The 26972-nt window shown below is 42.4% G+C and overlaps 1 protein-coding gene across 3 annotated transcripts in view; it reads left to right on the forward strand.

The window, feature by feature from the left end:
* Positions 1–26972, forward strand: part of lg14h5orf22 (linkage group 14 C5orf22 homolog) — a 46288-nt gene extending 19316 nt beyond the window's left edge. For all 3 annotated transcript variants that reach the window (XM_062069555.1, XM_062069554.1, XM_062069556.1), the window contains 6 exons: positions 4298–4572; positions 6765–6827; positions 7869–7990; positions 12474–12540; positions 19690–19829; positions 26752–26972. In XM_062069555.1, coding sequence (XP_061925539.1) covers positions 4298–4572; positions 6765–6827; positions 7869–7990; positions 12474–12540; positions 19690–19829; positions 26752–26908 — 824 coding nt within the window. In that variant the 3' untranslated portion in view covers positions 26909–26972. The remainder of the gene's footprint in view (positions 1–4297; positions 4573–6764; positions 6828–7868; positions 7991–12473; positions 12541–19689; positions 19830–26751) is intronic.

A 26972-nucleotide genomic window follows, 5' to 3' on the forward strand; every position in this document is an offset into this window, starting at 1 on the left:
AGGGCAGTTGAATGCCCAGGCAAGAGCACTGTGGTCCGTGAAGACATCAAAAGTTTTTCCCTCGAGGAAATGTCTCCACTTCTCAACTGCCCACACCACAGCCAAGCACTCTTTTTCGGCAGTGGAGTAGCGGACTTCAGCTCCTTGGAGCGCTCTGGAGGCAAAGGCAATTGGACGTTCTTCACCTTCAAGGCGTTGCATCAGGACCGCGCCGAGGCCCAAGTCACTGGCATCACAGTGAACCTGGAAACTGATTTGTGGATGGGGCTGAGCAAGCACTGGTGGAGACTGTAAAAGGGATTTGAGGTGGTCGAAGGCCTCCTGGCAGGTAGGACTCCACTCCCAAGGAACATCCTTCTTCTTTAGTTGGTTTAGAGGAGACGAAATGTCGGCCAGCCTGGGGATGAACTTGTGGTACCAGCCGACCATGCCAAGAAACCTCTGAAGACTCTTCAGGTCTGTGGGAGGGGGGTATGCAGTTATTGCTGATATTTTTCTGGATCTACTTCCACTCCTTTGCCTGATATTAGGTGTCCAAGAAAACTGAGCTGATGTTGAAGCAGGTGACATTTGTTGAGAGTGAGGTTTGCTTGTTGTAATTTTGCAAACACCACTTCAAGGTCTAGCAGGTGTTGTTCTTCTGTTTGCGAAAACACAATGATGTCATCAATATACACAAAACAGTTTCTTCCCCTAAGCTCCCCCAGCACTGTCTCCATTAAGCGCTGGAAGGTCACCCCAGCATTGCGCAGTCCAAATGGCATGACTTTAAATTGATATAGGCCCAGATGTGTGATCATGGCAGTCTTTGGCTTGCTATCCTCATCCATGGCAACCTGCCAGTAGCCACTCTGCAGGTCAAGGGAGCTGAAATATTTTGCACCTTGCAATGACTCCAGGATCTCATGTATGAGGGGCATGGGATAGGCGTCATGCTGGGTTTTGGCGTTCAAGCCCCTGTAGTCCACACAGAATCGGGGTGTTCCGTCCTTCCTGGGTGTCAGAACAACAGGAGAGGCCCACGGAGATGTTGATGGCTCTATCACTCCAGTGCTGATAATTTTTTTGATTTGTTCTTCGATTATTTCTTGTTTTTGACTGGACACTCTGTAAGCCCGCTTCCTCACAGGCATCTCATCCATGGTGGTGATTTGATGTTTAATTACCCTGGTGGCCCCAGTAGTCTCAGTCCACACAGTGGCAGAAGTGGTCGCACCACCTCAGGTTGGGATTCGAGGAGGGGGATGGCAGACTGATTAACTTGGGGTTCTTCATTTATGGCCATGTAAAAATTAATGGAGGGACCAGGGTGAGTCCAGCGAAGCATTTGTCTGCCTTTGGGGAGAAATTTGAATTCTCTCCCTCCGGGCATGACATACCTCCTGAGATGAGGTTTGAGTACCATTTGTGATGAGGTCATGAAGTCGAGACCTAACAACAAGGGCATACATAAGTGGCCATCAGCCATCACATGAATCTGTAGGGTGGTATGACAGTCATGCAGATTGAGGAGCATGGTGGCTTTTCCAACTGCTTGGTTTATTTGTCCATTTGCCATGACAAACTTTGGAATGCCGCTTGGCTCCAGAACCTCGCCGCACTTCCTCAAAGCCTTCCACAGCGTATGACTCATTAGTGAGTACGTGCATCCGGAGTCCAGGACTCCATCTCCTTTAGAGCCGCGCATGCTAATAGGGACCACCAGGAGGGATTGTTCGCCCATAGCAGCGGCAAGGTCGGCCCCACTTCGACTCGGCCCATGCTCCATCTTCTTGCCAGATCTTTTTGGAGGGTTGCTTTGTTGGACACGACTCCAATAGTCTTTACTATTTGTCCAATCTCGTTCAATCAGGGAGCCCACCTTGACCAGCTGTTCTACCGTTGTCACGATTCCACGTAGACTACTGGCCAACCTGGGATTGCAGGCACCGAGTATGCGGCGCACGATCTCGGCTTCCTCCATGTCATGTCTCCACTTCAGGCAGAGGGCACGATAATCATATGCGAAATCTCGCAAGCACTGATTAGGAGTTTGAAGAATGGAGTGGAGCTGCATCTCAATCTCGGATTGGTAGTCAGTTGGCAAAAAGGCTTCCAGGAAAGACTGCTTAAATGTAGACCAGCTGGTTATGGTACTGCGGGCTGCCGACCACCAACTCCTGGCAGGACCTTTTAAGACAGCATTGAGTGTTCCCACCAGCTCAGCATCGCTCAGAGGGCGGAGTGCTAAAAAGTTTTCACACTGTTCGATGAAATCGGTGACATCGGCTGAGCCTCTGGACTCTCCAAACTGGGGAAATTCCATCCTGATGGGTGGTCTGGCGGTGACAGCAGGTGTAATGGCGGTGACAGCAGGTGCAGTGGTGGTGACAGCAGGTGCAGTGGTGGTGACAGCAGGTGCGATGGTGGTGACAGCAGGTGCGATGGTGACAGCAGGTGTAATAGGGAAGGTGATGTCTCTGACAGGCGGGTGGTGGCGGACTGGTATGGCGGCTGCAGGAGTGGAGAAGCTAGCTGGTCGCCAAAACCTTCGGGTTTTAGCAAGGGTATTTTTCAATTCCTCTCCCCACCTTTCATCTCTTCGACGCAGACATGCTGCGACAGCTTGGTCGAAGTTCTGCACCTTCGTGTCCACATACGCTTTCATCTCTGCCGCCATGGCCTCCATCGCTGCCCTAAGTCCATCCTCCCGGTTAAGGGTGCTGTCGACCGCTTCTGTGAGTCGGTTCTCCAGAATGTCCATTCGTTGTTGCAGCGTTAGAAGTTGCTCCAGGACAGCTTCTGGTTCCACCCCATCCTCTTCCCCTGCTGCCGCATCCTGTCTGGACTGTTCTAAATACATAGAGTCCAGCAAGTTAGTCAGCTCAGCAACATCATTTGGATTGGGCCTACTGGTGACATGGCGGAAAGGGTCAAGGGGCGGAGTTGAGTCCTGGGCTGCATCAGCAAAGTCCTGTCTGTCATCTTCCTCCATTAGGGAGTGGCTGCTGGTTGACATTGCTCCAATTAACCTAATTATGTGTAAGTATTTATTAACTGTCGTATATGTAAGTGTCTATGTGTGTAAATGTATAATTTAAAAAAAATGGTATGTATTTATGTACCAGAAAATAGATGTATATATATATATATATATATATATATATATATATATATATATATATATATATATATATATATATATATATATATATATATCACAATGTAGAAAAAATGGTGACACAATAGGAGTGTGTGTCACACTGCTGACTATTTAGGGAAAAAAGTGAACCCAATATACATTTATATTTTAACAAGACAAATAATGTTTATGTACTACTTATTCCCCTTAACGTGTTTCGCAAAAAACAACGAAAATATGAGCCGCTGATATCAATGATACACTAAGCCCCGCTCCCCCGTACGGGCCACCACTCTGTAACAAACGCACCCAAGTTCCCCGGGTGTCTTTGCCACTACGCATTTAAGGAGTCACGGGTGGGACCTGATATTCAGCTGGGAATGATTAATACATTAAATAAACACAAGACATGTATAACTATCATCCACAAAACGAACAGGCTTATATTTAATATGCCACAAATTAATCCCGCATAGCAAACAACTCCCCCCTCCCGTCCATATAACCCGCCAATTTAAATCAAACACCCACACAACACACTCAATCCCACACCCCAAAGTTCATACAACACATATATTTCCCCAAAGTCCCAAAAGTTACGTACGTGACATGCACGTAGCGTGACATGCACGTACGGGCAAGCGATGAAATGTTTGAAAGCCGCAGCAGTGTACTCACGGTACCGAGACTGCGCATCCAACTCAAAGTCCTCCTGGAAAGAGTCCCTGTTCTCCCGGTTCTCCACAGGCCAATGGAAAGCACACCAAAAAAGTCAAAAAGGCAGATTATTCCAAGAAGTGGCTCCGTGGCAAAAACACTGCGTCTGACAGGTGCTCCAGGCGGAAGCGGAAAGTGACGTCACTAACTGGTTTTTGGCATCTTATTTGTCCAGCTTCCGTACTCCTTTCTATACACTTTACAAGAAATACATTGGCGGCAAACTCCGTAGCTTGCTAGCTTGTGCACGCCAGCTTTCTGAGACTCTTATTTTGTTAGGAATTTTCTGACAGAATGTTTGTCTCCCAAGTTTTGAACTGAACTCAGGGGCCACCAGTTGAAAAGCCCAAATGATGACCAAGAGAGGACCTAAGTTTTTGTTGTTGTTTGATTTTGATATTTTTGCCAGCTGTGGAAGCATCTGCTGCCAAATAAATGTGCTCCCGTTTGTCTTGACAGAAAAGAAATGCGAGGACGACCCGGAGACATGTCTCGCCAAGAGACCCAGGAGAGAGGGCTCACGTCTTGGCGAGGCCGGCTGCTCGAGAAGAGCCGAGGCGCAGGTCAGCCATGACGCCACGAGAAGCCATTGTGGTGGGGGAGATGAAGAAGGATCCACGAGTTACGTCGTGAAGAGAATATCGACATTGCTGAGTCAGGCAGAGCCATACATCCTGGATATCGATTTGGATTTTTTTTCCTGTAAGAATCCATTCAAGGAACTGTACACTCAGGTATGGCCGCACCATCTTTTTATAGACTTTCTTAAAAAATGTGTTAAAGCACATTTTGAGGGGATGTTTGCATTGTTTTGACTATTTTACCAGTTCACTTATGCACACGGAAAAGCATTCGACAACTAGGAGACTAGTCAGGATAGAGGGAAAGGCGAATGCAGCTATGTACAGAGACATCCTGGATGAAAACCAACGCTTCCCATCCAACCTGACGGAGCTTGAGAAATACATTGACGCAAACTCCGTAGCTTGCTAGCTTCCTGAGGATCTTATTTTGTTAGCGTAGGCAGGATGGAGCAGTGCTTTTATTGTAAAGACAGTGTCTTATTGTTCATAGTTAATATTGAAAATCCCACATAAAAGAGGAGCGACGTTCATATGTTGTTAATATTCAGTGTTTTATTGTTCATAGTTAATGTTGTAAATCCCACTTAAAAGAGGAGCAACGTTCATATGTTGTTAATATTCAGTGTTTTATTGTTCGTAGTTATGTTGTAAATCCCACTTAAAAGAGGAGCAACGTTCATATGTTGTTGATATTCAGTGTTTTATTGTTCATAATTAATATTGTTAATCCCACGTAGAAGAGGAGCTATGTTCATATGTTGTTAATATTCAGTGTTTTATTGTTCATAATTAATATTGTTAATCCCACGTAGAAGAGGAGCTACGTTCATATGTTGTTGATATTCAGTGTTTTATTGTTCATAGTTAATATTGTAAATCCCACGTAAAAGAAGAGCGATGTTTATATGTTGTTAATATTCAGTGTTTTATTGTTCATACTTAATATTGTAAATCCCACGTAAAAGAGGAGTGATGTTCATATGTTGTTAATATTCAGTGTTTTATTGTTCATAGTTAATGTTGTAAATCCCACTTAAAAGAGGAGCGACGGTCATATGTTGTTAATATTCAGTGTTTTATTGTTCATAGTTAATATTGTTAATCCCACGTAAAAGAGGAGTGATGTTTATATGTTCTTAACATTCAGTGTTTTATTGTTCATAGTTAATATTGTAAATCCCACGTAAAAGAGGAGCGATGTCCATATGTTGTTAATATTCAGTGTTTTATTGTTCATAGTTAATCATTTTAATCCCACGTAAAAGAGGAGTGATGTTTATATGTTGTTAATATTCAGTGTTTTATTGTTCATACTTAATATTGTAAATCCCACGTAAAAGAGGAGTGATGTTCATATGTTGTTAATATTCAGTGTTTTATTGTTCATAGTTAATGTTGTAAATCCCACTTAAAAGAGGAACGATGTTTATATGTTGTTAATATTCAGTGTTTTATTGTTCATAATTAATATTGTAAATCCCACGTAGAAGAGGAGCTACGTTCAATGTTGTTAATATTCAGTGTTTCATTGTTCATAATTAATATTGTAAATCCCACGTAAAAGAGGAGTGATGTTCATATGTTGTTAATGTTCAGTGTTTTATTGTTCATAGTTCATATTGTAAATTCCACTTTTGCGCTTAAGAAACTTCTCTATGACTTTAGGTCCAGTTTGAATGTCAGTAAAAAACTGTAAAATTCCATTCCGTTTTTTTTAGGTGGTCTGTCATAACGTTTTTAGAACTCTAGCGGACATTTTGACTTTTGGTATTAGTGTTCCTGAAAAAAAGGTACACACACACACATACTGTACGGCAGATTTTTACAGCTAAATGTGTACATATAATTTATACACATTGGCCCCCCCAGACACATACATTTTTCTCTCAATGTGGCCCCCGAGTCCAAAAATGTGCCCAGCTCTGAGTGAAACCATATTTAAGTCATTCTATTTTATTAGTCATTTTGAGGAACGTAACAATTACCAGTTTTCATGAAAGGTCTCGGTAAAAACTCATGACAGTTAAAATGTATTTTGTAAAACTGTGATTAAGGCTGGCCATTTCCCGGAGAAGCAAGCTAGCGTGCTAATCGCCAGCTAGCTGAAATGCTAACAGGACTTACAAGGGTTACAAATGTCCTACACCAATCTAAACTTTTGGTAAAAACACACTACCGTCTGAGCAGTTAGAGGCCGTGCTCTCTTAGCGCAGAGTGGTCCATGTGAAGATCCATACACGACGTATCTACAACAGGAAGTGAACCTGCATGACGTCTTATATTTCCTGTGAAAGGTCGACAAAGTAAACTGACATTCTTTCTCTCTGATGCTCCCAATGTAGGAAGAATACGTCATCCTTCAGGAACTCTATAGCTTCAGAGGACCTGGTGCTGATGCTAACGAGGTAATCCTTTTTATAACTCGAGAAGTCCGTGTAGGCTAGCTACTCCTAAACTACTAATCACCTCCATTACGGCAAACAAACTGCATTTCTTAGTGTTATCACTGAAGGACGAGGCTAAACATGTTACACGCCGAGTGAGCAGGCATGCTAATAGCTAAGCTAACTGCTAGGCTAAATTTAAACGACACCATGAAATAAATTATAAGTGAAGCTTGAGAAGACTTAGACAAACTTTACACCTGGAGTCGAACTTTTGCTTGCATGCAGCTCGGCCTCAGTCTATGAACATTACATCATCACACCCAAGACAATGGGCACATACACACACACACACACACACACACACACACACACTCCCCCACCCCACGCCTTCACCACCGCTTGTTTCCCTTCGGGGTGATGGACGGCTGGCAGCGCTTCATAGCAGCAGTCGACCTCCAGGGGCCCAACTCCCCACCCCTCTGTTGCGAGTAGTCGTGATTAAATGTAACGTGTTTATGTGTGCATTGCATGGAGGTTTACAACCGTGTCAAATGATTCATTGATTTGATTTATCTAACACATAAATCTTAGGCTTAGGTCAGGCTGATTGGAAAAAATCGGTACTAACCAACTAAATAACTGATTAAAAACACTGACATTCAATTATGTAGTGCTAAAATAAGTCAACTAAAGTAATAATAATATATATGTTATTAAAGCGCAAATAAAAATATATTTTCATCCCTTTAGTCATCATTTTTGTGTTTCTTGACTTCAGCTCCAGACTTCTTCTGGATATTGTCAATACTGCCACAAGTGGTGGAAAAGTGTATTACAACAGAGTAACTCTGCGCCCCAAACGGACCAGATATTTTTTGGGGGGGCCCAACAATGGTTAAGAACCACTACTCTAACACAAATCGGAGACGGTGACGTTGTTGTTCGGATAGCTTAGCCTTCTAATCTTGCATTTTGTAGACTGGACTATCCTTGTTGCAAGAAGGTTTTAGAAAAATGTCAAAGTTGTTGACGTGTTGACGTCCACGCTTGTGTGTCCAGGAGGAGCTGGGCGAGTGTGTGGACCAGCGGACACGTCAGTTGGAGGACTTGGAAGCAGCCTTCGCTGACCTCCTGGAAGACGACACAGAAGAGATTGTTGCTCAGTGGGTCAGCAAACTGGGGTGAGGTTTTTTTTTATTTTTTATGTTTTCATTTGAAGGAAGTTCTTGTCACCCATTTTATTACATCAAACCTCAGTTATTCAGCTCTTTTTAACTGACTTCATTAAGGATGTTCCGATCAGGGGTTTATGAAGCAGATTCCAATCATCTAGGACTAAGACGGGCCGATACCGATACCGATCACGTGTATTAACTGTAACCTTTTCAATGTATTTATTGTGAAATATCGATACAGCCGATACCAGATCTTTATGCTCTAATTTCGCCTCTCAAATCAAAATATCGATACTTTGAGGGGTGTCCAAACTTTTTCCACCAGGGCAATACTGAAAAGGGGTTCATATTGATATAATTATTTTTTTTATGCTAAAAACAGATATTGTGTCAGCTTAGTATAATATATGACTGATGGAGGCCAGGTTTATTGATAATTGAAAGGGTGAAACTGTAAAACACATACATTGTAAATGTAAATGCATGGATTAAATGAATTTAATAATGTCATAACACAGACCACAGATTATCAAGTATTCCATTTGAAATAAATCTAAGTTTAACTTTGTCACACACCACTGTATGTGTTGTTATGATTAATAATATCAGTAAAATATGCTATGATTAATAATATCAGTAAAAATGCTTTCTACAGTTTAAATTGCCTTAAGTAACAGTACAACAAAACGTCCACTAGATGGCGGCAGATGACAACAAATGAAAGTTAGCCGACATGAACAGGTAATGCAATCAGAGATCGTCTAACATCGTAAAACACACACATTTCACAGCTAAATATGACTCATTGTGTACTATAAACATTAAATATGGGTACATACCAACGATGCCACGAACAGCATAAGATGTGATAGTTGTTTGCTGTGTAACACGAGGAGTGAAGCGGAGTCATATATAATATATATATATATTATTATGAATTATTACTTCAAACATTGCAGCTTTTTGTCATTACACGATGATTTTTTTTTCTTAAATTTTTTGCTGTTGTTGTTTTCCCCTGTAGGAGTAAAATACAAATAAAGAAAATAATAGTAATAATACAATTGTGTAACTGCATAACCTAGTGTGACCCCGGGAGAATCACTGATGATGTGTCCAGGTTGCACCATGGGGTGTATTATAGAACTAGAACTAAAACTTCTGCCTGCGTGGAACTAATAATGTTCAGTTACACATTTAAGTGTTTATCAGAATCAGAATCAGAATCAGCTTTATTGTCATTACGCAGGGTAATGAGATTGAGGCCATTCCATACAGTGCGATAAAACAAATGTACACTCTATACAGAGGGTGAAATGAATATGTACATGAATATCTACATGACAGGGTGGTTGGTGGAATGGGTTATTGCACCGAAGAGAAGGCAGTTATGAGGGTCAATGGGGAAGACTGTTCAGGGTGGTTATGGCCCTAGGGAAGAAGATGTTCTTTAGCCTGTTCATCTTGGTTTTAATGCACCTGTAGCGCTTCCCAGAGGGCAGCAGGTGGAACAGGTCAGAACCAGGGTGGGTGCTGTCCTTGATGATGGCACTGGCTCTGTTGAGGCAGCGGGAGGTGTAGATTTCCATCAGAGAGGGGAGAGGGCGGCCGATGATCTTCTGAGCCGTCTTGACCACTCTTTGCAGTCTCTCCCTGTCTGCTGCAGTGCAGCTGCCGTACCATACTGTAATACAGTAGGTCAGCAGGCTCTCGATGGACGAGCGGTAGAAGGTCAGCAGCAGGTCAGGCTTCAGGTTGTACTTCCCGAGGACTCTCAGGAAGTGTAGCCGCTGCTGAGCCTTCTTGATGATTGCTGTGGTGTTGACTGTCCAGGAAAAGTCGTTGGAGATGTGGACTCCAAGGTACCTGAAGGTGTTGACCCCCTCCACACGCTCGCCGTTGATGTAGAGGGGGGCAGGGTCTGTGCTGCTCCTCCTGAAGTCGACGATGATCTCTCTGGTCTTGTTGGTGTTGAGAGCGAGGTTGTTCTCCGAAGACCAGGCCGTCAGCTTCAGGACCTCCTCCCTGTAGGCAGCCTCGTCACCCCTGGAGATGAGCCCGACCACTGTGGTATCGTCAGCGAACTTGACGATAAGGTTGTCACTGTGGGCTGGACTGCAGTCATGGGTGTAGAGGCAGTAGAGGAGGGGGCTCAGCACACAGCCCTGTGGGGAGCCGATGCTCAGCGTGCGGGTGGATGAGAGGTGGGGGCCAAGTCTCACATTCTGGGGTCGGTCCGTTAGGAAGTCCCTTATCCAGGCGTTTGTGAGAGGGGGGAGGCCAAGAGTGTCCAGTTTATTGCAGAGTCTGTCCGGGATTATTGTATTGAAGGCAGAACTATAATCCACAGAGAGCATCCGGACGTAGCTCTGCTGCTGCTCCAGGTGGTTCAGAGCAGAGTGGAGAGCAACAGCGATGGCGTCCTCTGTGGATCTGTTCGCCCGGTATGTGAACTGGTGGGGGTCAAAGACTGGAGGGATATGGTCCTTGATGTGCTGGAGAACCAGTCTCTCGAAGCACTTCATGATTACCGGAGTGAGGGCCACTGGTCGGTAATCATTCAGGCTGGTGATGGGAGACTTCTTCGGCACCAGGATTATTGTAGATGACTTCAGGCAGGATGGGATGACTGCCTGAGCCAGGGAGAGGTTGAAGATCCTGGTGAGGGGGGGAGCGAGCTGGTGGGCGCACGCCCTGAGCACCTTTCCAGGTACTCCGTCTGGTCCGGCAGCCTTCCTGGGGTTCACAGCCAGGAGCACTCGTCTGACACTGTCCTCCTGTACAGTGAGTGGAGTGGAGTGGTGCCGGAGCCCGGTGGGGGCAGGGGCAGGGCTGGAGCAGATGAGTGTCGCTGGGGGGTATCGAAACTGGCAAAGAAACAGTTAAGCTCCTCTGCCAGTGTCGCACTCTGATCTGCAGTTGTCACATTGCAGCCTCTGTAGTTCGTGATGTCATGAATGCCCCGCCACACCTCCCGTGAGTTATTGCTGGACAGATGGGACTCTATGCACCTCCTGTGGTCCGCCTTTGCTTTTTGAATCCCTCTCTTCAGGTCGGCTCTAGCAGCACTGTACAGTGCCCTGTCCCCTGACCTGAAGGCTGCGTCGCGGGCCCTGAGGAGTGTGCGGATCTGGCTGGTCATCCAGGGTTTCTTGTTGGGGTAAACCCGGATGTTTTTTTCCACAGTCACATTCCCGATGCAGAACTGTATGTAGTCCAGCACCGTTCCTGTGGCTGTCTCCAGGTCCTGTTGTTGGAAGAGGTCCCAGTCTGTGTGTTGGAAGCAGTCCTGGAGTTTGGGGAGTGCATCGTCAGGCCAGGTCATAACAGTCTTTGTGATGGGCCTGGCCTGGCGTCTGATGGGGAGCAGGAGGGAAAGATGGTCTGACTGTCCAAGCTGGGGGAGGGGTGTAGCTCTGTACGTGTGCTTCATGTTGGTATACACGTGGTCCAGTGTGTTCTTACCCCTTGTAGAACACTTCACGTGCTGGTAGAACTTAGGGAGTACAGTCTTCAGATTGGCCTTATTAAAATCCCCTGCTATGATATGAATACCGTCGGGGTGGGCCCGCTGCTGTTCGTTGACGGTGTTCAGCAGAAGAGAGAGCGCTGTGTTTACTTTGGCGTCCGGTGGAATATACACAGCCGTGATGATAACAACAGACAGCTCTCTCGGGAGAAAAAAAGGCCGACATCTAACAGACGTGTACTCCACGTCCGGGCAACAGTGCTGTTCAATGATTGTCCCGTTGTTGCACCAGTTCTCATGCACGTAAATACAGAGCCCCCCTCCTCTGCTCTTACCGGAGTCCTTAGTTCTGTCCCGGCGGAGCAGAGTGCGGCCGGCTAGCTGCATGCTAGCATCGGGTATTTCCGGGTGAAGCCAGGTTTCGGTGATAATCATAGCACAACAGTCCCTAACATAGCGGTTTCCAGCGAGTTGTAACTCCAGGTCGTCCATCTTCTGTACGAGGGATCTGGCATTGGAGAGGAACAGGCTCGGTAGAGGTGGCTTGTGGAGTTGTTTCCTAAGCCTGAGCAAGACGCCGGACCTGCGGCCACGCTTCTGCTTCCTCTCCCTCCTCCGTCTGCGCCGTCTCCCAGACCCGACAACAAACCACAGAGAGCCCGGTGCTCTTGCTATGTCGTCTGGGATGTTGTGCTCGTGGTGAAAGTCGCTCGAAACAGATATCTGGTGCGAGTTCCCGATATCCAAGAGTGACTGGCGGGTGTACCGGGTGTTTGCAGTACAGGTGGTGCACAAAAGGAAAAAAAACAAGAAGAAAAGAAGGAGGAAAGAGCACTGAAAAGGAGAGCCGTAAACCGCTGCGTCTGTGCGCGCCGCCATCTTGGGAAAAAAATAATATATATATGGTTGTTGTGGTTGTTGTAATGCAGGGGTGTCCAAAGTGCGGCCCGCAGCTAATTGTTTACCGGCATTACCTGACAATCATTGGTACTTTAACTTTAACTTAACTTACTTTTTCAGAAAGGCCTGTTTTGCCCACCTGGTCTCCAGTTTGAAGTCGAGAAATCCTCAACCGGACTACGAAATGGTGAGAACGGTCAACTATGACACAACATTATCTTTTCTCTTTGAAGAAAATGTGTGACAGTACAATTATTTCATGTCGTTTAAACTTCAATGTGTATGTGTGTATAAATAATATATTCACATTTATCTGTAAAAACCTGCTGTACAGTGTGTGTGCTTGGGTCCCTTTTTTTCAGGAACACTAATACCAAAAGTCACAATGTCCGATAGAATTCTAAAAACGTTATGACAACACTTGCCAACCCTCCCGATTTTCCCGGGAGACTCACGAATTTCAGTACCCCTCCCGGAAATCTCCCGGGGCAACCATTCTCCCGAATTTCTCCCGATTTCCACCCGGACAACATTATTGTGGGCGTGCCTTAAAGGCACTGCCTTTAGCGTCCTCTACAACCTGTCGTCACGTCCGCTTTTCCTCCATACAAACAGCGTGCCGGCCCAGTCACATCATATATGCGGCTTTTACACACACATAAGTGAATGCAAGACATACTTGATCAACAGCCATACAGGTCACACTGGGGGTGGCTGTATAAACAACTTTAACACTGTTACAAATATGCGCCACACTGTGAACCCACACCAAACAAGAATGACAAACACATTTCGGGAGAACATCCGCACCGTAACACAACATAAACACAACAGAACAAATACCCAGAACCCCTTGCAGCACTAACTTTTCCGGGACGCTACAATATACACCTCCTCCCCGCTACCACCAAACCCCGAAATTGTGTTAGATGTAAATATAAATGGAATACAATGATTTGCAAATCATTTTCAACCCATATTCAGTTGAATATGCTACAAAGACAACATATTTGATGTTCAAACTGATAAACATTTTTTTTACCAATAGTCAAACAGTTTAAGAACAACGTTTCTCAAAGTGCAATTGCAAGAAATTTAGGGATTTTAACATCTACAGTCCATAATATCATCAAAAGGTTCTGAGAATCTGGAGAAATCACTCCACGTAAGCGGCATGGCCGGAAACCAACATTGAATGACCGTGACCTTCGATCCCTCAGATGGCACTGTATCAAAAACCGACATCAATCTCTAAAGGATATCACCACATGGGCTCAGGAACACTTCAGAAAACCACTGTCACTAAATACAGTTGGTCGCTACATCTGTAAGTGCAAATTAAAGCTCTACTATGCAAAGCCAAAGCCATTTATCAACAACACCCAGAAACGCCGCCGGCTTCTCTGGGCCCGAGATCATCTAAGATGGACTCATGCAAAGTGGAAAAGTGTTCTGTGGTCTGACGAGTCCACATTTCAAATTGTTTTTGGAAATAATCGACATCGTGTCATCCTGACCAAAGGGGAAGCAAACCATCCAGACTGTTATCGACGCAAAGTTCAAAAGCCAGCATGTGTGATGGTATGGGGGTGCATTAGTGCCCAAGGCATGGGTAAATTACACATCTGTGAAGGCACCGTTAATGCTGAAAGGTACATACAGCTTTTGGAACAACATATGCTGCCATCTAAGCGCCGTCTTTTTCATGGACGCCCCTGCTTATTTCAGCCAGACAATGCCAAGCCACATTCAGCACGTGTTACAACAGCGTGGCTTCGTAAAAAAAAAGAGTGCGGGTACTAGACTGGCCCGCCTGCAGTCCAGACCTGTCTCCCATCGAAAATGTGTGGCGCATTATGAAGCCTAAAATACGACAGCGGAGACCCCCCGGACTGTTGAACGACTGAAGCTCTACATAAAACAAAAATGGGAAAGAATTCCACTTTCAAAGCTTCAACAATTAGTTTCCTCAGTTCCCAATCATTTATTGAGTGTTGTTAAAAGAAATGTAACACAGTGGTGAACATGCCCTTTCCCAACTACTTTGGCACGTGTTGCAGCCATGAAATTCTAAGTTAATTATTATTTGCAGAAAAAAAAATAAAGTTTATGAGTTCGAACATCAAATATGTTGTCTTTGTAGCATATTCAATTGAATATGGGTTGAAAAGGATTTGCACATCATTGTATTCCTTTTATGTTTACATCTAACACAATTTCCCGACTCATATGGAAACGGGGTTTGTAGTAACAAACTAGGTAATAATAAACATGGCAGTAGTTAACGAGGTAGTAAGTAGTACACAAGGTGGTCGTGAAGAAAGAGACCAGGTACAGTGTTTCCCATAAACTGCCAAGATACCTGTGGCGGTGGGGGCGTGGCTATGGGCACATCATCGAGTAATTTGCATAATTTACTACAAAATATGATTTTCTCTAAAAAGGCTCAAAAAATGTATACTTACTAATTAATAATAACAGTTTTGTTTTAAACGTCCATCCATCCATCCATTTTACAATATAATTACAACACTTTATGTACATATTTATATACAGATTTAAACAATAAGTTATTCACTGAAATATATTTATTAATTGTGGTTCTTACAAAAAATATATCTTATAAAATATAAAAGCTAAAATGTCTCTTAAAGCTCTGCCCCTTTAATTAGTGCATACTAAATAATTTTACTTTAGCCTACTACTACAACCGTATTATTTACCAGCAACATAATGTGAAACAGAGGCAGAGGTGTCCTGCCACAGTCAGTAACAAATAAACAGAAAACAGTAGTGGTCAAATACAAATAATCAATCAATCAATCAATCAATGTTTATTTATATAGCCCTAAATCACAAGTGTCTCAAAGGGCTGTACAAGCCACAACGACATCCTCGGTACAGAGCCCACATACGGGCAAGGAAAACTCACCCCAGTGGGACGTCGATGTGAATGACTATGAGAAACCTTGGAGAGGACCGCATATGTGGGTAACCCCCCCCCCCCCCTCTAGGGGAGACCGAAAGCAATGGATGTCGAGTGGGTCTGACATAATATTGTGAAAGTCCAACACATCAGCGAAAGTCCAGTCCATAGTGGGGCCAGCAGGAACCATCCCGAGTGGAGACGGGTCAGCAGCGTAGAGATGTCCCCATCTGATGGACAGGCTAGCGGTCCACCCCCGGTTGGGAGCAGAGTAGAAAAGAAAAGAAAAGAAACGGCAGATCAACTGGTCTAAAAAGGGAGTCTATTTAAAGGCTAGAGTATAAAATGAGTTTTAAGATGAGACTTAAATGCTTCTACTGAGGTAGCATCTCTAACTTTTACCGGGAGGGCATTCCATAGTATTGGAGCCCGAATAGAAAACGCTCTATAGCCCGCAGACTTTTTTTGGGCTCTGTGAATCACTAATAAGCCGGAGTTCTTTGAACGCAGATTTCTTGCCGGGACATATGGTACAATACAATCGGCAAGATAGGCAGGAGCTTGACCCTGTAGTATTTTATACGTAAGTAGTGAAACCTTAAAGTCGCATCTTAGGTGCACAGGAAGCCAGTGCAAGTGAGCCAGTATAGGCGTAATATGATCAAACTTTCTTGTTTTTGTCAAAAGTCTAGCAGCCGCATTTTGTACCATCTGTAATCTTTTAATGCTAGACATAGGGAGACCCGAAAACAAGACGTTACAGTAATCGAGACGAGATGTAACGAACGCATGGATAATGATCTCAGCATCGCTTGTGGACAAAATGGAACGAATTTTAGCGATATTGCGGAGATGAAAGAAGGCCGTTTTAGTAACACTCTTAATGTGTGACTCAAACGAGAGAGTTGGGTCGAAGATAATACCCACATTCTTTACCGAGTCGCCTTGTTTAATTGTTTGGTTGTCAAATGTTAAGGTGGTATTATTAAATAGATGTCGGTGTTGAGCAGGACCGATAATCAGCATTTCCGTTTTCTTAGCGTTGAGTTGCAAAAAGTTAGCGGACATCCATTGTTTAATTTCATTAAGACACGCCTCCAGCTGACTACAATCCGGCGTGTTGGTCAGCTTTAGGGGCATGTAGAGTTGGGTGTCATCAGCATAACAGTGAAAGCTAACACCGTATTTGCGTATGATGTCACCTAGCGGCAGCATGTAAATACTAAAGAGTGCAGGGCCAAGAACCGAACCCTGGGGAACTCCGCACGTTACCTTAACATAGTCCGAGGTCACATTGTTATGGGAGACACACTGCATCCTGTCAGTAAGATAAGAGTTAAACCAAGATAAGGCTAAGTCTGACATCCCAATACGCGTTTTGATACGCTCTAATAAAATATTATGATCAACAGTATCGAAAGCGGCGCTAAGATCAAGAAGCAGCAACATAGATGACGCATCAGAATCCATCGTTAGCAATAGATCATTAGTCATTTTTGCGAGGGCTGTCTCCGTAGAGTGATTTGCCCTGAAACCGGATTGAAAAGGTTCACAGAGATTGTTAGATGCTAAGTGTTCATTTAGCTGCTGTGCTACAATTTTTTCAAGGATTTTCGAGATAAACGGAAGGTGGGACACCGGCCGGTAGTTTACCAGGAGATCAGGATCGAGGTTAGGTCTTTTGAGTAGAGGATGAATAACCGCTTTTTTGAATGCTAGGGGAACAGTGCCAGAGGAAAGTGATAAGTTTATAATATTTAACACTGATGGACCTAATAATACAAAAAGCTCCTTGATAAGTTTCCCAGGAATTGGGTCAAGTAAACATGTTGTTTGTTTTGTCCCATTTACACATTTTGACAATTCCTCCAATGTTATTTCATCAAAGAGAGAGAAACTATTTTGGAGGGCGGTATCCGTCGTATATACAGTCGTATTTGTGTTAATAGAACCCAGTTGTAGCTGAGATGCATTGTCTTTAATCTCTTTTCTAATGACTTCAATTTTCTTATTAAACAAATTCATAAAGTCATCTGCTGAGTGGGTGGAGTTACTGGGAGGAGTCCCTTGTTGGGTTAGCGATGCTACTGTACTAAACAGAAATTTAGGATCATTTTTGTTGAGGTGGATGAGATTTGAGTAATATTTAGCTTTAGCTGAGGTAAGCATGCGTTTATAAGTTATTCAACTGTCACACCATGCTTGATGGAAAACCTCAAGTTTAGTCGCACGCCATTTGCGTTCCAGCTTTCTACATGATAATTTCTGGGCTTTAGTTTCTTCTGTAAACCATGGGGTACGCCTTTTAGGGGCCCTTTTTAGCTTTAGCGGTGCTACACTATCAATGGTGTCGCGCAGGGCGTCATTAAAGTTGTTAGTGAGGTTATCAATAGAGCCCACATAATTTGGGAATGGTGCCATTACCGAAGGCAGTAGGTTAGTAAGAGTCGTCGTTGTGGCAGCATTAATGTTGCGGCTGCTATAGTAGTTATTATTATTATTATTAGTTTGTTGACAATGAGTCAGAACTTCGAATTTTATAAGGTAATGATCGGACATTACTTTAGTGTACGGGAGTATCGTAACTTTAGAGGTGGTGACACCCCTGACAAGCACTAGATCTATTGTATTACCGTTGCGATGCGTGGGTTCATTTATTATTTGTGTAAGACCACAGCTATCAATTATAGTCTGGAGCGCCACGCATGGAGGGTCCGATGGGGTATTCATATGGATATTAAAGTCCCCCATTATGATTATATTGTCGGCGTGCGTCACTAGATCAGCAACAAACTCTGAGAATTCACTGATGAAGTCCGAATAGGGCCCAGGGGGGCGGTAGATAACAGCCAGGTGGAGAGGCAGCGGTGTGACAAACCTCAAAGTGAGCACCTCAAACGAGTTATATTTATTATTTAGGTTAGGTGTAAGATTATAGTTTTCATTGTATATTAGTGCGACACCCTCTCCCCTTTTAAGAGGTCGGGCAACATGTGTATTGGTATAGTTAGTAGGAGATGCCTCATTTAGCGCAAAAAAATCGTCTGGTTTGAGCCAGGTCTCGGCGAGACCAACGACGTCAAGTTTGTTGTCTCTAATGACTTCATTAACTAATAACGTTTTGGAAGATAATGATCTTATGTTTAAAAAGCCCATATTATAGGTAGTGGGCTGTTTTGAGGATTGTTTGTTGAAATTATCCGAAGTAGCAATATTAATAATGTTGCGTTTATTATGCGTAGTGCACTTTAAATAGTTTCGACCATATCTAGGAATTGATACGACGGGGATATTCAGATTGTTTGCTTGATATTGCGATAAACTGAACGCATCATAGTTAGCTACCTCAGTACAATGTATGTCTGCCTCTGACACGGTCACAAAAGAAAAAACATTATGTGAGTTGTGTTTTATTCTAAGAGAATTGCTATGTGTGCAGGGATTATCCAGCCTGACGCCGGCTAGTTCTAGTTTAAATGGCTTCTTACCCGGAGACTCCACGCTTCTTTGGTTAGCTTTTCTCTTTGTTGTTAGCCCAGCTCGGCATCCCCGCTTCTGCTTCCGCTCGCACCGCTTACGTCGTCTCTATTGGCGGTCACCGCTAGCACTTGACTCCGCTGCTACAAAGGCCGCTCGATGTAGCCCACGAAGTATTCCCATGCTAGCGAGGAGGTCCACCGTACATGCATCTTTCAGTCTATAACGACCCGATCCATCCACATCCAGAATTGTCTGTCGGTCGTATGTGATCACAGAGTGTTCACGCTTTGAGCCAGCCATGAAATTGACAGAAATGACGGGTGTTTTTTGCCAAATCGCTCTACACTCCCAAGAGCGTTAGCAAAGCCGCAGCATCGCCATCGCCATGCGCCGCCATTTTTTAATAAGGCAACAAGAGAAGTATCCTACACTTCTCTTTTGTAGAGTAAATCTGAACAGCCTATATGGGCATCTACATCAACTATATGATTTGCCTGAGAAGCTGGACAGGACAAAAAAAATATTTATTTATTTGTGGCGGACGTAATTCTTTCGTGGCGGGCCGCCACAAATAAATGAATGTGTGGGAAACACTGAGGTATGCAGAAGGTGACAGAAAGCAAGGAGAAAAAGATCTCACTCATTAAGTAGCTGTTTTTGATGGTACTGGTACTACAACTGTAGTATGTCATAACAGGCAATTTATCCAAAATATTACTACAATAAATGTAACTTTGACAAAATAAAAAGACCAAAATCAAAGGTCTACAAAATAAGAGTAATAGTGGAGGGAGAAGTCTGGTCCCCCGGTCTTTAGCTTTCTGGAAATGTGGCCCCTAAACCGTCAAGTTGATCTCCCTGCCTTCCATCGGTCACTCCCTCGCCTCGGTCTTGAGTAACAGTACTTTATCGGTCTGTTTTCCCACTCAGGTGCATCAGGCCGGTTTAACCTGCGACTCGTCCGAGTTGCCTCACCATATCAGCTCCGATGACGAGATCGACCGGCTCGTGTCGGCCGTGCAACTGTTCCTGGCGCACCTGCCCAAGCCCACCCTGGTGACCATGTCCAGGTAAACCACCGTGTCAAGTGGAGAACACAAGCCCTGGATAAAAAGTGATGTAGTCAGCAGACTTGGAGTTCATTTTAATTTTGAAGAACAAAAACATAACAGACATAACACTAAACTATAGTCATTTGAAAGGGCAACTGCACTTTTTGGGGGGGAATTTTGCCGATCGTTCACAATCATTATGACGATGGATATATTTTTTGATGCATTCTAACTATAAAATAAATGTGATCAAAAGTCCACTTACAATGTACAGTGTTTCCCATAAACTGCCAAGATACCTGTGGCGGTGGGGGCGTGGCTATGGGCGTGGTCACCAAGACATCATTGAGTAATTTGCATAATTTACTACAATGAAATGATTTTCTCTAAAAAGGCTCAAAAAATGTATACTTACTAATTAATAATAACAGTTTTGTTTTAAACGTCCATCCATCCATCCATTTTACAATATAATTACAACACTATGTAGATATTTATATACAGATTTGAACAATAAGTTATTCACTGAAATATATTTATTAATTGTGGTTCTTACAAAAAATATATCTTATAAAAATATAAAAGCTAAAATGTCTCTTAAAGCTCTGCCCCTTTAATTAGTGCATACTAAATAATTGAACTTTATCCTACTACTACAACCATATTATTTACCAGCAACATAAAGTGAAACAGAGGCAGAGGTGTCCTGCCACAGTCAGTAACAAATAAACAGAAAACAGTAGTGGTGGTAGATAGACACAGAGCTTCATCAAACATCTGATTCACTGAACAAAAAGCTCCAAAAATCTTGAACTTTAGACTGCCATCAGTTTTACTCCCTACACTTAACCATGTGTTTCCTACTGCCTGCAGACTTTGCACCCTTTGTTATATACACATGTTGTGTTTCTAATAGAAATATATTTAATAAAGTCAAATACAAATAAGGCAACAAGAGAAGTATCCTACACTTCTCTTTTGTAAAGTAAATCTGAACAGCCTATATGGGCATCTACATCAACTATATGATTTGCCTGTGAAGCTGGACAGGACAAAAAAAAAATTTAAAAAAAAAAAAAAAAAAAAATTTTTTTTCATTTTTTAAAATATTTTTGGCGGACGTAATTCTTTCGTGGCGGGCCGCCACAAATAAATGAATGTGTGGGAAACACTGATGTAGCCTCTAGGAGTCGCTCAATTCTGCCTATAAAGCCCTGAAAAAACATCCAAACACCTTCATTAGGGTTTTATATACACGATGTAATATGTTATGTAGTAACATTTATAATAACATTTAATATTTACGTATTTTGATCACTTTAATTTGATTTCAAAAACGCATCACAACATTCACATTTTTTTCTTTCTTCATCACCGATTATTACTCACTGCAGACTTCATGAGAGCCAACAAACATAATAAAACATCACTTACTGTACAAGGTCTGCTGTCATTAGGATGCCGACTGCTAGGATGTTTTTTTATTTTTTTTATTTTATTTATTTATTTCAGGCAATGACATAAAAAAGTACAAAGTTGACAACACATAATAATATAAATGAATATAGTGCAAAAGGTAATGTATAGTACGGGATTAAATAAGTTATCTTCTTCCTACTCCCTTTCAGGCAAAACTGGACAATCATGCATTACATACTGTACATTACCTTTTGCACTATATTAATTTATATTATTATGTGTTGTCAACTTTGTACTTTTTTATGTCATTGCCTGAAATAAATTTAAAAAAAATTTTTTTAAATCCAACAATTGCGACAACGACTTTTTAATGTCTACCGAGTTTCATTTTTTAATGATTTCTGCTGGTTTTCAATGGAAAAAAATGCGCCTCGGCTCAAAAAAGGTTGGAAAACACTTGTTTCTTCGGCATTGTCCACACGTTTAAGTCAGGACTTTGGGAAGGCCATTCTATAACCTTAATTCTAGCCTGAGTTAGCCATTCCTTTACCACTTTACATCTACACTACCGTTCAAAAGTTTGGGGTCACCCAAACAATTTTGTGGAATAGCTTACATTTCTAAGAACAAGAATAGACTGTCGCGTTTCAGAAGAAAGTTCTCTTTTTCTGGCCATTTTGAGCGATTAATTGACCCCACAAATGTGATGCTCCAGAAACTCAATCTGCTCAAAGGAAGGTCAGTTTTGTAGCTTCTGTAACGAGCTAAACTGTTTTCAGATGTGTGAACATGATTGCACAAGGGTTTTCTAATCATCAATTAGCCTTCTGAGCCAATGAGCAAACACATTGTACCATTAGAACACTGGACTGATAGTTTCTGGAAATGGGCCTCTATACACCTATGTAGATATTGCACCAAAAAACAGACATTTGCAGCTAGAATAGTCATTTACCACATTAGCAATGTATAGAGTGTATTTCTTTAAAGTTAAGACTAGTTTAAAGTTATCTTCATTGAAAAGTACAGTGCTTTTCCTCCAAAAATAAGGACATTTCAATGTGACCCCAAACTTTTGAACGGTAGCGTATATCTACAGTGTAGATCAGGGGTGTCCAAAATTTTTCCACTGAGGGCCGCACACTGAAAAATCAAAGCAAGCGGGGGCCATTTTGATATTTTTTATTTTAAAAACCAATACAATATATGTATAAAAAAGATACATTTAGGCCTCCACTCAGGCTTGATCCCGGGGACCCCAAAAGGTTTTGGTCAAAAAAAATATTACAAATGTGTCATTATTCAGTATTATTATTATTATTATTATTATTATTCAAGGTTTAAATCTCTAGATCAACATTAGGTCTATCTGTCAATAAAACGCTTTTAAAGATTTAAGTTGTATGCCATTTTTGTCAAGGAAAACCCTGTTTTTTATGGAAAAAAACACAAAATATGCAATATTTTCCCCAAATAAAATTTTTAAGTGGAATATTTGAGATCATATAATAATTGGAGCCTTAAAAAGGTCAATAACTCATAACAACATTGATTTTAATTCATTATTTTTTTGAGCAATGACCCACTAAAATGATTGGGGATCCAAAAGGGTACTGCTCAGTAAAGTTTAAAAAAATAAATCCAACATTTTTTTTATCTTTTACCACAATAGTCTCGAGATCAACTTCAGATCTATCCGTCAATTAGAAGTTTTATTGTTGTTTATGTGTTTTGTTTGTTCGTTTTAGGCCCTTCTTTAAAAAATGTTGTTTTTTAAATGGCAACCAAAAAATATGCAACATTTTCCCCCCCAAAATATCTCAAAGTGGAATATTTAATGTGAAGTAATTGGAGCCTTGAATAGGTCAATAATTCATAATGACATTGATTTTGATTCATTATTATTTTTTAAAGAAAGAAACAGCCTGCATGGCAGCTTTGTGTTATTAGAGTAAATAATGCAACATTTTCTTGTTACATTTCACCTGTTTGCTCTTTTATACCACTTTTTATGTTTTTTATTTTTTCATCGTATTTTTAAAATGTGCAGTGGGGCCGTTAAAAAATGGCCCCCGGGCCGCACTTTGGACACCCCTGGTGTAGATCCTGTCATTACCAATTAGCATACTTGCCAACCCTCCCGATTTTCAGTGCCCCTCCCGGAAATCTCCCGTGGGCAACCATTCTTCCGAATTTGTCCCGATTTCCACCCGGACAACAATATTGGGGGCGTGCCTTAAAGGCACTGCCGTTAGCGTCCTCTACAACCTGTCGTCACGTCCGCTTTTCCTCCATACAAACAGCGTGCCGGCCCAGTCACATAATATATTCACTGCTGACTTCATGAGAGCCAACAAACATAATAAAACATCACTTACTGTACAAGGTCTGCTGTCATTAGGATGCCGACTGCTATGATGTTCATATATTCCCGTTTAGATGAAGAATCACTCATAATCCTCCTAAAAAGGGGGTTGGAACCAAGCGTCTTTTTCGTGTCGTTCTCAACATTTCCGGGTATAAATTGTAAATTATAAAAGCTAAAATGTCTCTTAAAGCTCTGCCCCTTTAATTAGTGCATACTAAATAATTTAACTTTAGCCTACTACTACAACCATATTATTTACCAGCAACATAAAGTGAAACAGAGGCAGAGGTGTCCTGCCACAGTCGGAAACAGGACAAAAAAACAAAAAAAAAACTTTTTATTTTTATTTGTGGCGGACGTAATTCTTTCGTGGTGGGCCGCCACAAATAAATGAATGTGTGGGAAACACTGCAATATTCATGACACCAAATGTAAATGGAGTATTGTTGGCGCTTTTTGAATGGGTATTTATTGGATTTTATGGGCAAAATAGAGGACCTCCCTTTGGGTTTGCTGTAAGTGGACTAGCCAACAATCATAATAAAACATCACTTACTGTACAAGGTGTGCTGTCATTAGGATGCCGACTGCTAGGATGTTCATATATTCCTGTTTAGATGAAGAATCACTCATAATCCTCCTAAAAAGGGAGTTGGAACCAAGCGTCTTTTTGTGTCGTTCTCGCCATTTCCGGGTATAAATTGACCGTCAAAGTCTACCAACTTGTCTAAGTATGTCCTCATCCTTCTACTATCCAGGTGAGAGGCACGATTTATGATCTAGAATAAACTTCCAGGGAGCAAGGACGCGAGGAAACACCTCACCAGTCGATCATGTGGAAGTTGTACACATGCTGATCACGGCGCTGCTAAAAATAGTTTGTCTGCGTTAGCGCTTATAATAACAATATCACTAATCCTTGTCAATATTCATGACAGCAAATGTAAGTGGAGTTTTGTTGGCGCTTTTTGAATGGGTATTTATTGGATTTCATGGGCAAAATAGAAGACCTCCCTTTGGGTTTGTGGATTTTTATTTATTTAATATTTAGAAGACATTGAAAAAAATCCATCTGTCGTCATGTCTTTCATAATGATTGTGAACAATAGGCAAAATACCCCAAAAAAGTGTAGTTCCCCTTTAAAGGCCTACTGAAAGCCACTACTACCGACCACGCAGTCTGATAGTTTATATATCAATGATGAAATCTTAACATTGCAACACATGCCAATACAGCCGGGTTAACTTATAAAGTGCAATTTTAAATTTCCCGCGAAACTTCCGGATGAAAACGTCTATGTATGATGACGTATGCGCGTGACGTCAATGGTTGATACGGAAGTATTCGGACACCATTGTATCCAATACAAAAAACTCGGTTTTCATCTCAAAATTCCACAGTATTCTGGACATCTGTGTTGGTGAATCTTTTGCAATTTGTTTAATGAACAATGAAGACTGCAAAGAAGAAAGCTGTAGGTGGAATCGGTGTATTATGCGGCTGGCTGCAGCAACACAGCCAGGAGGACTTTGACTTGGATAGCAGACGCGCTATCCGACGCTGATCGATGATCGGGTGAAGTCCTTCGTCGCTCCGTCGATTGCTGGAACGCAGGTGAGCACGGGTGTTGATGAGCAGATGAGGGCTGGCTGGCGTAGGTGGATAGCTAATGTTTTTAGCATCGCTCTGTCGAGGTCCCGTAGCTAAGTTAGCTAAGTTAGCTTCAATGGCAACGTTAGCAACAGCATTGCTAGGCTTCGCCAGGCGGTACAGCATTAACCGTGTAGTTACATGTCCATGGTTTAATAGTTTTGTTGATTTTCTGTCTATCCTTCCAGTCAGGGGTTTATTTCTTTTGTTTCTATCTGCAGTTAAGCCTGATGCTATCACGTTAGCTCCGTAGCTAAAGTGCTTCGCCGATGTATTGTCGTGGAGATAAAAGTCACTGTAAATGTCCATTTCGCGTTCTCGACTCTCATTTTCAAGAGGATATAGTATCCGAGGTGGTTTAAAATACAAATCCGTGATCCACAATAGAAAAAGGAGAAAGGGTGGAATCCAATGAGCCAGCTTGTACCTAAGTTACGGTCAGAGCGAAAAAAGATACGTCCTGCACTGCACTCTAGTCCTTCACTCTCACGTTCCTCATCCACGAATCTTTCATCCTCGCTGAAATTAATGGGGTAATCGTCGCTTTCTCGGTCCGAATCGCTCTCGCTGCTGGTGTAAACAATGGGGAAATGTGAGGAGCCTTTCAACCTGTGACGTCACGCTACTTCCGGTACAGGCAAGGCTTTTTTATCAGCGACCAAAAGTTGCGAACTTTTTCGTCGATGTTCTCTACTAAATCCTTTCAGCAAAAATATGGCAATATCGCGAAATGATCAAGTACGACACATAGAACGGATCTGCTATCCCCGTTTAAATAACAACATTTCATTTCAGTAGGCCTTTAAAATGGCAACTTTCTGACTTTAAGAAACACACGAGAATATAAATTATGTTAGTTACAGTTTCCTTTTTAGACCAAGCACAGTGAAAATATTGGAATCACTCAATTCTGAGGGGAAAAAAAGTGTGAACCCTCCTTTGGAGCGCTGTTGCAGCAGGTGGATTGACATGAATCATGGCTCCAGCACGAGAGATGAGAGAGGATTATCAAACTTCTTCAAGAAGGTAAATCATCACGCAATGTTGCAAGAGGTGTTGATTGTTCACAGTCAGCTGTGTCTAAAGTCTGGACCAGGTACAAATGTGGTACACCAAGGAAAACATCAGAAAACTTCAAGCAAAAGTGGTCATTGACACCTAAACAGTAAAAAAACAAGGTTCCAATGGACTAAAGAAAATCAATGGTGGACTATGGATGACTGGATGAATGCAAGGTGATGATGCTGGGACTTTGGTTTGGTTTTGGTTCCAATGAGATTTATGAAGACGACTGCCTGAAGAAAACATCTGCCCAGTCAGGTAATGATGGCTGTCATTACATCTTCAAATCTTGACTTTCTGTCGATGGAATAAGTTCTCCAAGTCTGCGGACTCCCATCATTTTTTTCCCAGGGCTCACAGTTGCTAACATAAAGTTGACATCACAAACTTAGCTCCTGGTAAAAATGTTAATGTTTGTTAACCTGTCTTATGTGTTTCAGATCCAGTTTGGATGAGTACTGCCCCGCAGAACAAGTGGACTCAGTCCAAGGCAGAGTACTGGCTGTGCTTGAGAAGCAATATGGATCATTGGACATACAAAAGGACTACGACAATACTAACACAGAACTCCCTGCTTTTCAGAGTCTGGCACAATGAGCCGGGCAATATCAGTGCAGAAAGTTTGTGAACAATGTGAGTGATTAAGATTATTGACCGTGAA

The sequence above is a fragment of the Entelurus aequoreus genome, linkage group LG14, assembly GCF_033978785.1.
Source record: "Entelurus aequoreus isolate RoL-2023_Sb linkage group LG14, RoL_Eaeq_v1.1, whole genome shotgun sequence".
Lineage (NCBI taxonomy): Eukaryota > Metazoa > Chordata > Actinopteri > Syngnathiformes > Syngnathidae > Entelurus > Entelurus aequoreus.